The sequence below is a fragment of the Marmota flaviventris genome, chromosome 5 (assembly GCF_047511675.1).
Source record: "Marmota flaviventris isolate mMarFla1 chromosome 5, mMarFla1.hap1, whole genome shotgun sequence".
Classification (NCBI taxonomy): domain Eukaryota; kingdom Metazoa; phylum Chordata; class Mammalia; order Rodentia; family Sciuridae; genus Marmota; species Marmota flaviventris.
Window position 1 is genome coordinate 31,381,105 of NC_092502.1, and position 12,052 is coordinate 31,393,156.

Genomic DNA, 12,052 nt, shown 5'->3' on the forward strand with positions numbered 1-12,052 from the left:
TCCAAGCACATTTCCACTTTCCACTCGCTTCTGTTTCCGGGTCGGCACCCCACAGTTATTCCGGTCTTGGGTACTAGGGCTGGAGCGCCCTCCCCGCCCCACACCGTTGCCATGGTAGCCGGCGACCTAGGGCTGTGGAAGTTAACCGGTAAAGTAGGGTCGGTGTCCCTCGCCTGGCTGGGGCTGCGCGGAGCCTGGCCAGTGGGATTACGGAATGGGCTGAGGAGGCGGCGGCTGCCGGAACAAAGTCGACAGCCGGCGAGGGGCGCTACACCGGTCCGGGATTCCGGGACGCGGATTTGAGGAGTGGGCGGGAAGGAGGCTTTGCTAGGACCCGTGGCATGTTGTGTGGGCGACTGCACTAGTGCGGGAATCTCTAATTTGCCCCTAGCAGGAAGTGTGGGGACCCCGCGCTTGACACAAGGTGACAAGTAGTGAGGGAATCTCAAAGTTGATGGGAATGACCGAGAAAACGGTCATTCTGGTGAGGATTGAAGCCTCCCAAAGACACGTTGATTGCCGAGGAGGCATAATTCCCAGAGGCACACGGGCTTTGTGGAAAAGATTACTATTCCGTTTCCGATTTGAAAGTGGGGGCTTACTGGGTCTATACATTATCCAGCTTGAATAAATAAAAGTGTAAACGTTTAACATTTTCCATTTTCTTTCTTTATTTCTATGAAGAAGTAGAAACCAGGTTTTGAAAATGGAGATGTATGAAACCCTTGGAAAAGTGGGAGAGGGAAGTTACGGAACAGTAATGAAATGTAAACATAAGGATACTGGGCAGATAGTGGCCATTAAGATATTCTATGAGAAACCAGAAAAATCTATCAACAAAATTGCAACGAGAGAAATAAAGTTTCTAAAGGTTTGCTTCTTTTGCCTTAATTGCTGTGTAAGTCAAAAGAAAAACTTATAAAATTATAAAATAGTTGAGTTAACCCATTCAACAGAAAAACCAACCTTATTGCTTACACTTTGTAATTTTATAGTACTACAAAATGTATGTGCTTGTGTATAATGTAACAGTTATGTAAATATTTGTGAATAGTTAGAAGTATCGAAGTATAATGCTTAATAAAAAAGTCTGTGCAAGACATTGTGCTAGATGCTGAGACTATACAGGAGTAAAAGGTGGTTATTTCCTCGATGACTCATAATTTAATCAGAAAGAGTATATAAGAATAACACTAAATAAAAATTGGCTCATAATAAATGCCAAGTGATTGCCACAAAAATTTATTGGGCAGGGAAAGTTTCTTGGAGGAAATGGCACACATTTGGTTTTAAAGGATGTGTAGGATTTATATAAGAGGGATGAAACTATTGAGTTTCAAGTTGGGAAACAGCATAAACTTAGAAAGGCTAATGGACAATTGACAAAGAGCAAGAATAGAAAGAAAAAAGAATAGAGGCATTTGGCTGTGCAGATTCCTGTGCAGAATTAGAAAGAGTTGAGATTAGTGTAGTAGATTCTAAACTCTTGTCATTTAAGTTAAGGACAGAATCAAAACTTGATTTTGTAAGAGGTGGAAAGTGAAGGGGTTTTGTTTTTCCCTCAGTACTGGAGATTGAACATAGGATATTACACCTGCTAGGCAAGTACCACTGAGCTACATCCCCAGTTCCTTTGTTTTGTTTTTCTCTTCACTTTTAAACACACACAAACACACACACACAGCCTCCTCTTCACTTTTTAAAAATTTCTTCTTTTTAGATATACATGAATTCCTTTTTTAATTTTTTTATTTATTTTTTAATTTTGAAGCAGGGTCCTGCTGATTTGCACAGGCTGGCCTCAAACTTGGATCCTTCTGCCTTAGCCTCTCAAGTAGCTGGATTACAGGTTTGGGCCACTGTACCTGCCTTCTTGTTTTTAACTTTGTTGCAGTTAAGCTGATTACTTTTTCTACTTTATAGTTTAAAAAGAATAACCAATATGTGGCAAGACATAGAGATGAAAAATGTATTTTTACTGTTACAACTATTATGCAAATTATTTAAAGACACCTTAATTTTTTTTTTTTTTTTGGTACTAGGGATTGAACTCAGGGGTACTCAATCTGAGCCACATCCCCAGCCCTATTTTGAATTTTATTTTGAGATAGGATCTCACTAAATTGCTTAGCACCTCATTTTTGCTGAGGCTGGCTTTGAACTCAAGATCCTCCTGCCTCAGCCTCCCAAGCAGCTGGGATTACAGGCATGCACCACCGTGCCTGGTTAAGACACCTTAACTATTCTCATTGTCTTCTCATAGGATTTTTAATCAGCTGTAATTAATTCAACTAAGATTTCTTGGAGGGTTAAATCTAAAACTATTACTAAAATGAGTTAATTTGAACTAAAGTTTTATCTGTTAGAATTTTAGTAAATAAATTATAGATAATTAGCATGTTTGTAGAAATGTTGTCTAGTAATGGAGAAAAATAAAATTAAACAACTTGAAAAGGAGTAATGAAGCATTTCTAGGTGTTTCTTGTTTTTATTCTGATAGACACTGGGCATGGTGCAAACTTCTAATTCCAGCAACTGGGAATACTGAAGCAGGAGGATCTCAAGTTTGAGGCCAACCTCAGCAACTTAGCAAGACCCTGTTGTTTCATAGTTAAAAAAGAATTAAAGGACTGGGGATGTAATTCTGGTAAATATCCCTGGGTTCAATACCCAATACCAAAAAAAAAAAAAAAAAAAGATATCTGAGAAGGTATCTGATTCTGGATGAATCTTCCCTAATTCTTATTAGCTTATGTTAACATTTCACTGTTTTCATTGCTTTTGCCTTTAAAATATAGACAGGAAGCCAGTAATTTTCCTTAGGTAAGGGATTAATGTTGTTGTGTCCAGAAGCAGTCAGTTCTTTCATTGCTGCAGTACTCTGGCGTCTTTCCAACCAGGGAAATTGGGAGCAAAAACGGGAAAGGAATCTGGTATTATATTTTGGCATGTTTTTCTGTTAGTCATGTTTCAAAGATTTTGGTCTCTGTAGTACTTACAGATATGAAGAAAAATTGATGTTGTGCAACTGGAATAAAAGCAAATTTTAAAAACCAAGAGTATAGTTTTCTAATGAATACAATAATGAAAATATACCCTTTAATTTTTAGCCAAATGAATAAATATTTTTGGTAACTTGAAACAATGGTTAAATATTTCAGAATTGATTGTAATAAGGTCAATGTAAAAAATATATTAAAGTTAATTTTTTAATATTTATTTTCTAAGCTGATACACACTTTTTTTTTAAACTGGGGGTTGACCCAAGGTCTGGCAATTACCCAGTCTGGCCTTGAACTTGAGATCCTCCTGCCTCTACCTCCCAAGTAGCTGGGATTACAGGTGTCCTCTACTGTACCTGATTTACATGCCATTTTTGACAATATATTTTAAAACTATTTCCACAATTAGTGGTACCATTACAAAAGCTGTTTTGTGCTTAATAGTCTGGACAATGAACAAGAATTACCACACATGATTGCATATTTCCCCTGAAATTTATGGTTTACTCTCTAGAGTTTAAGACTCAAATTAGAAAATAATTAATTTGCATAAATTCAGATTACTTACTTAATGGTGTTAAAATCCATCCTTATTTGAAAATATAAGGACCTTGGGGGCGGAGATATAGCTCAGTGGTAGAGTGTGTGCTTAGCTTGTGCAAGGCCCTGAACTGGTTCCCCAGTACAAAACTACAACAACAAAACAATCAGAAAACATAACGACTTAAGTGTCATATGTTAAATTTAACCATAAATCAAGTTAAAAAATTTGAAGACATTTCTCAGCATACTAAGTTTCATTATAGTACATTGTTTCTAAATTTTTAAAATAAATAATCAAATGCCAACTTGATGTAAATTCTATAAATAGTTATCATGAAATAGCTTAAAATTTTTCTTAAAATAAGAATTTAAACAAGTCACTTGAGAAACTTTTTTGAAATACATGGAGGAAAAGAAGCTGAGAATATTTAAAAGTTACATAGATATTGTATGTACAAGTTACCATATTTGAAATAATTTATTAAAAGTCTGTTTCTTTTGTCAATAGCAATTTCGTCATGAAAACCTGGTCAATCTGATTGAAGTTTTTAGACAGAAAAAGAAAATTCATTTGGTATTTGAATTTATTGACCACACAGTATTAGATGAATTACAATATTATTGTCATGGACTAGAGCGTAAACGACTTAGAAAATACCTCTTCCAGATCCTTCGAGCAATTGAATATCTTCACAATAATAATGTAAGTGCTTCATAATAAGCCAAACTATAGGATGGATCATACTTATTTCTTTGCATGATTAATAAATTTAATGTTGAAAGCAGGACGTTTTGAATAATATACTGTGGTTACTTTGGAAATCAGAGTTTCCCATCTCGCTCAGGGCTTGTTGTAGTGGCTGTGACTATTTGTTTAGTTGCTTTCCTGAACTAATTCTTTGAAGTCTATATTCTTTGTCATGTATGTCCTCTGAAATCTCTGTTCAGTTAGCTTAGAGGTTAGTTACCAAGCAGACAGGCTTTTTAAAGTTAATTAATATGAAGTCCTGCAAATATCACCACAGTCCTATTATAAAATATTTTCACCACTCCAAAAAGATTCCTCTTGCTCATTTCACTCAACCCTAATATCTACCCCCAATTCCAGGCAGCCAAGAATCTACCTTCTGGCTACAGATACACCTTTTAAGATATTTATTATAAATGAAATGATACAATATGTGGCCTTTATCATATGGTTTCCTTCACTTACCATAAAATTTTTGAAATTCATCTTTGTTGCATGCATTGCTACTTCATTTCTTTTTAATTGCTGAATGATATTCCATTTTATGGATATACCACATTTGTTTATCCATACACCAGTGGATAGACATATGGATTGTTTCCAATTTGGGGCTCTTATAGATAATATTGCTCTGAAAATTCATGTGTAGTCTTTGTATGGATGTACATTTTTAATTTTCATGGGTGTACATCCAAGATGGAGCACATGGTTAGTTTTATTTATTTTTATGTGAGATTGTTGTTGTTGTTATTTTATTTGTTTGTACTGGGAATTAAGCACCTAAGGGGGCTTCACCACTTAGCTGTAACCCCAGTCCTCTTAATTTTATATTTTATTTTGAGATGCAGTATTGCTAAATTGCTAAGGCTGCCCTTGGACTTGCAATCCTGCTGCCTCAGCTTTCTGAATTACTAGGATCACAGGTGTGTGCCACCACATCCAGCCTGTATTTTTTTAAATGTTTTTTTTTTATTTAAATTACATTTTTTTGTATTATTCTTAAACCACAATCTTTTACTATTTTCTTTTTTAAAGTTTGTTCTAATTAGTTATACATGACAATAGAATGCACTGACACACCATACATAAATGGAATATAATTTCTCATTCTTATGTTTGTACATGATGTAGAATCACAGCAGTCCTGTAGTCATATATGTAGATAGGGTAATCCTTTTCCGATACACCTCCCCTCCCTTCACTCCCCTCTACTTAAACTAAAGCAACTCTATTCTTCTCTAGTGTCCCCTCCACATTGTGAATTAGCATCCACATATCAGAGAAAACATTCTGCCTTTGGTTTTTCCTGTGTTGTTTTTAAAGAGACAACCAAATTGTTTTCCAAAGTGACTATCATTTTAAATTCCCACCAGCAATGGGTTCCATTTCTTCCACTGACTCCCCAATATTTGTTAATGTCATTGTGTGTGTGTGCGTGCACTCTAGAAATCTAACCCAGGGGCTTGTGCATGTTAAGCAGGTGCTTTACCACTGACCATTACCCCCAGCCCTATTATTGTATTTATTTATTTATGGTACTAGGGATTGTACCCAGGGACACTTTACTACTGAGCTACATCTCCTTCTTCATTTTTTGTTGGGGGGCCCAGGATCTAAGTTGCTTAGGACTTCATTAAGTTGCAGAAGTAGGGGCTGAGGCTGTAGCTTAGTGGTAAAATGCTTGCCTCACATGTGTGAGGCACTGGGTTCAATCCTCACCACCATATAAAAATAAATAAAGATACTGTGTATTCATCTGCAACTAAATAAATATTAAAAAGTTGCAGAGGTAGAAGTTGGCCTTGAACTTGCTGTCCTCATGCCTCAGCCTTTGGAATCACTGAGATTATAGGTGTATGCCACTGCACCTGGCTTATTATTGACTTTTTAATTGTTGCTATTCTAGTAGGTGTAAAATGGCATCTTTTGTGTGTGGAGGGTTAATTTTCTTTATTCATAGTGCAATTATCTATGTACAAAATCCTATAAAATCTACAACAAAGCTAACAACTATTAAGTGAATTTATCAAGGTTGAGGAATTCAAGATCAACATACCAAAAGCAGTTGTATTTCTATATATTAGTAACAATCGGAAATTGAAATTTACAAATACCATTTACAAAATATGAAATAATAGGGAAAATTTGACAAAAGATGTTCAAAACTTGTACACTGAAAACTAAACATTGATAAGAAATATTAAAGATCATCTAAACAAATGAAGAGAAATTGCTTTTATGGAAGTCTCTATATTATGATGAAAGATCAAGGAAGATGCTTCAAAACAGAATTGTAGGGCTGGAGTTGTGGCTCAGTGGCAGAGCGCTTGCCTGTGTGAGGCACTGGGTTCAAATCTCAATACCGCATACAAATAATAAATGAATAAAATAAAGGTCTGTCAACAACTAAAAAAAACTTAAACAATACCAGAATTGTAAAAGTCAGAATTCAGAGAGTGTTTGGTTTCTAATAATATTCTCCCTGTAGTCATAGTGTTGGTTGCTGAAAAGACTAAGAATGTTAAGGAATGGAGTGAGAGACTCTTCATGCCCCATGTTTATAACATTGAGGTGTTTGATGGGTATGTGGTGGGCAGAATATGTGAAGTAGTATCATAATGTGCTTATTTATTTCTATTTTCATGCACATTATGTACTCAGACCTTGACATAGTGATTGGCATATAGCAGGAACTCAATAACAACTGTGGAAATAAAAAAGGATTAATGCAGTTTGACAGATACAACCTTAAGGAAGCTCAATTAGAAAGGCTTACCCTAAGTTATTTATTTAGTTATTTTGGCTATTTATGGAGGCAGACTGAGGCCAAACAAGAGCAACTTCCAAAGATTTATGGCAGTAGTTTGTATGAACTTTGAAAGATCCCAGGTTTCTAATACTGAGACATTTTCACTCATGCTATTACACTTTGCAGATGATAAGTGTATGTCTCTATCATTCATCTAATTAAATTTAAATGCCTTCTTTGCTGTAGGCACTACATTGGACTCTGAGAATATTGCTTGAACAAAGCATGTATCTTGCCCTCATGTAATTTACAGTACACTGGGAGTTTCAGACAAGTAAATAATTGACAGTTCAGCATGATAAATATTGTGAAAGGGGAAGTCCAGATGACGTGAATGTATGGAAGGAATAAACATTTAAGCTTACATCCAAGAAAATGGTTGGCCAGGCAACTGGAACAGCATCAACAAATGCATAGAGATTGGGAAATTAATATTGGCTCTGGCAAATTTGGAAACTAATATTCTATGGACAAGGGAGGTGAGGTTGAGAAGGTAGGCTGGGGCCAAATCTTACAAGTCCTTTCAAGCCAATTTTTGGAGTTTGATATTTATCCTACGGGATGGGGAATCCTTAAAGGGTGACAAACAGAGAAGTGATATGATCACACATGTGATTTTAGAATAGTAATGTGACTTCGTTGTGGATGTAGAGTGGAAGGGATCAGAGTGGATTCAGGAAGAGCAATTGATAGTTGTGTTTAGTAGTTTTGGTGAGAGACCTGAGGAGTTGTGTTTAGTAGTTTTGGTGAGAGAGCTGAGGAGATTTGAGCTAGGAAGATTATAATAGTGTGAGGGATGGGAGAAAGGCCTTGGTTTTGGGCCTGAGCCATGGGGTCAGTGGTGGCTCCACTCATTGAAATAATGTATTATTGAGAATGAGTAGGTTTAGGGGAGGGGGAGATGCATTTAGCTTTGGATTTGCTGAATTTGAGGGGCCTGTGGTCAGTCTTGTGGGATTTCTTGTGGACTTTCACTCCTGGAAAGTGAGAGAGAGAGAGATCTTGGTGAGAAACAGAAATGTAGAAATCATTAATGTATGGATAGTTACTAAAGCTTATGAGTAGATGAACCATATATAAAAATCAAATCAAAGTTGACTAAAGACTTAAATATAAGACCTGAAACTAAAATTTTCTTTACTAGAAGAAAAAGTAGGAGGAGACTCCATGACACTGATCTGGGCTGTGATTTTATATATATATCTCCAAAAGCACATGCAGCAAAAGCAAAAATAGACAAATGGAATTACATTAAACTAAAAGCCTTCTTTTAGTTTAATTTCTTAACCAAAGAAACAACTTGCAGAGTGAAGAGACAACCCACAGAAGGGGAGAAATGTTTGAAAATAATACCTCTGATGTTGACTTAACATTCAAAATATATAAAGAATTTAAACAATGCAACAGGTAAACTGATTTAAAAATGGACAAAGGATATAAACAGATATTTCTCAGTCAGGCTCGGTAGCACTTGCCTTTAATCCCAGTGGTCCTGTAATTCCAGCAGCTCAGGAGGCTGAGGCAGGAGGATTGCAAGTTCATAGCCAGCCTCAACAATTATAGTGAGGCCCTGAGCAACTTAGCAAGACCCTGTCTCAAAATAAAAAATAAAAAAGGGCCATGGATATGGCTCATTGATTAAGCACCTGCGTTCAATACCCAGTAAAAGAAAAAAAAAAAAAAAAGGCATACAACCAGGCTCAGTGTAGCATGTCTGTAATCCCAGCTACTCTAGAAACTGAGGCATGAGTGTCACAATTTCAAGACCAATCTTTGGAACTTAGACTATTTCAAAATTTAAAAAGGCGGGAAGAAGGGGACAGTAACTCAGTGGTAGAGCACCCTCTGGGTCCAATCCCTAGAACGAGAAAAAAAGAAAAGAAGAGAACCTTTGCACAATGTTGGTGGGAATGCAAGTTAGTATAGACATTATACAAAACAGTATGGTGGTTCCCAAAAAATAGAAATTATGGGCTGGGGGTGTAGTTCAGGGATAGAGTACATGCCTAGCATGTGTAAAGCCCTGGATTCAATCCCCAGAAGTAAAATAAATAAGTAAAAAATAAAAAAAATTAAACTTTCATATGCTCTATCAACACCACTAATATATATCCAAAGGAAATGAAATCAGTATGTCAAAGATACATCTATACTCTCTTGTTTATTGCAGAATTATTCTTTTTAAAAAATTTTTTTAGTTGTCAGTGGACTTTATTTATTTATATGCAGTGCTGAGAATCGAACCCAGTGCCTCACACATGCTAGGCAATCGCTCTGAGCAACAACCCCAGCCTGCATTATTCTTCTTTAAAATATTTTTTTCAGTTGTAGATGGACACAATAGCTTTATTCATTTATTTACTTTTATGTGGTGCTGAGGATTGAAACCAGAGCCTTGCATGTGCAAGGCAAGCATTCTACCACTGAGCTACAGCCCCAGCCCAGCAGCATTATTCTTAATAACCAAGAAATGGAATTAAAACCAAAATGAAATAAGGCACAGGACAAATATAATGTGATTTCACTTATATGTGGAATCTAAACAAGTTGAACTCAGAGTGAATAATGAATAGTTGGGTAGAGAGTATAAGAATATATCTTCAAGAGGATTAGCTGTGAAAGAAATGAGAAGGACAGCAACTGGAATGGGCCATGGGGTTAAAGGAAAGTTAAAATTTCCTAAGTGCTTTTGATCTTATAGAAATGTGATTTACCTTTTTAGTATTATGTCTATCTTGGCTTCCTTCCTTCCTTCCTTTCTTGTACTGGGAATTGAACCTAGGTGTACTCTACCACTGAGCTACATTCCCAACTCTTTTTATTTTTTATTTTGAGACAGGGTCTCACTAAGTTGCAGAGGCTGGCTTTGAACTTGCAATCCTCCTGCTTCAGCCTCCCAAGTAGCTAAGATTACAGGCATAAAACATCATGCTAGGCAGGTTTTATTTAATTTTCAAGTGATGGATAGGTAAGAATTGAAAATATGTAACTATTTTTACATGTGCTAAGGAAATAAATTCATTGTCTTAACTAGATTTTCTCAGTGTAATTTTTGAGAGATTTTCTAGAAAATGAAATCTTATTTTAATATATTTCATCTTCTGTTTGTTTTTTAGATTATTCATCGAGATATAAAACCTGAGAATATTTTAGTATCACAGTCAGGAATTACTAAGCTCTGTGATTTTGGTTTTGCACGAACACTAGCAGCTCCTGGGGACATTTATACAGACTATGTGGCCACACGCTGGTATAGAGCTCCAGAACTAGTATTAAAAGATACTTCTTATGGAAAGTATGTATATTTGGGGAATCTGCCTGGCCTTTCCCAGGCATTTTTTTTTCCCCTAATACTGACATTCTCTGCCCTCTGGATCTAGATTGGGGCAAAGAAGAGGGACACTTCCAAGATAACAAAGATCCTATGAGCCCCTGTACTGCTGGCAACTGCTCTTGTGCTTAACCTCTGGTCAAATAGCTACAGCACCAGGAGACAGAGGCAGACGTCTCAGGGTATATCCATGCTTGCTTTAAGCTGAGCCATACCTTTGGAGTTCTGCCCCCTCTGTTTATCTTTGGTCTCTACATTTTGCAAAGGTTTTAAATCATTTACCTCCCTCTGCCAGTGTTATAATAGGATCTGCCAAGTTTCCTGTTTCCTGGAAAAATGGCACCCTCTTTGCAAAGACTGGCAAATAGTAATTTTTAAATTGTACTGTTCTCAATGACTCAAAAAGGAGCATGGTCTCAGTCTAATGTAAAATAACTATCTAAAATACAAATAATCAGTCTTGAAGAACATAAAGGGGCAATGGTATACAATTTAATACTTTATTTAATAGAATTGCAGGGATAATTCTCATACACTTTTCCTGGAAACTATTATTCTGTTATGGTAATATCTAATATTGGCAGTGGAATGGAATCTAGGGCCCCACACATGCTAGGCAAGTGCTCTACCACTGAGTTATAATTCCAGCCCTTTTTATTTTGAGACAGGGTCTCATTAAATCATTCAGGCTGGCCTCAAACTTTCAATCCTCTTGCCTCAGCCTCCAGAATAGTTGGAATTACAGATGTGTGCCACCACACCCAGCTGGTGCTTTCGATTGAACCCAGAGCCTTGCACATGTCAGGCAGTCACTCTACCACTGAGCTACACCCCACCCCTTTTTTTATTTTTTATTTTGAGACAGGGTCTCACTAAGTTGCTGAGGGCTTCACTAAATTGCTGCAGCTGGTCTTGAACTTGTGATCCTCCTGCCTCCTGAATCGATGGCATCACAGGCATGCGGCACTACACCCAACCCATTCTCAGTTTAAATAAGAGCACACTGAGGCACAGAGGTAAAATAATTACCTGAAGTCATATAGCTGGTTAAGTCGCCCAGATTCTAACCTAGGTGGTCTAGATTCACAATGCATGCCCCCCAGTACTTTCTTCTTCTTTTTATGGTACTGGTGTTTGAACCTAGGTGAACATTATCCCTGAGCTATATTCCCATTCCTTTTTTAAAATTTAAAAAAATTTTGAGACACAGTTTTGCTAAATTGCTGAGGCTGGCCTCAAAGTTGGGATCCTCCTGTCTCAGCCTCCTGAGTCTCTGGGATTAGAGGGGTATCCAGGCCCAGAGTAAGTTTTCAATTGTACCTGTCACTGAGGCCCTGCACAAAACCATCTCTATGCCTCATCTGTGAAGTGATAATAATAATAGGACCCCCTTCATAGGTTTGTTGTGAGAATTAAATGATTTGATATACTAAAAGGATTAAAATATAGAAAATGCTCAATAAATGTTAGCTAATCTTATACAGAATATTATGAATTTTTCCCCCAATTCTTTTTGTCCCTAGGTATAATACAGCCTTTGTAAGATCTATGTCTTTTTTTTTTTTTATACTAGGGATTGAACCCAGGGGCACTTAACCACTAAACCACATCCCCAACCA

The 12,052-nt window shown here is 36.7% G+C and overlaps 1 protein-coding gene across 8 annotated transcripts in view; it reads left to right on the forward strand.

Annotated features, from left to right (window-relative positions):
• Cdkl3 (cyclin dependent kinase like 3) overlaps window positions 1–12,052 on the forward strand; it is a 53,627-nt gene that overhangs the window by 3,211 nt on the left and 38,364 nt on the right. For 6 of the 8 annotated variants that reach the window (XM_071612073.1, XM_071612071.1, XM_071612077.1 and 3 more), the window contains 3 exons: window positions 685–871; window positions 4,054–4,248; window positions 10,219–10,397. In XM_071612073.1, coding sequence (XP_071468174.1) covers window positions 707–871; window positions 4,054–4,248; window positions 10,219–10,397 — 539 coding nt within the window. In that variant the 5' untranslated portion in view covers window positions 685–706. Of the gene's footprint in view, window positions 1–42; window positions 149–684; window positions 872–4,053; window positions 4,249–10,218; window positions 10,398–12,052 lie in introns of those variants that run through there. The other 2 variants (XM_071612072.1, XM_071612074.1) reach the window with 2 other exon arrangements.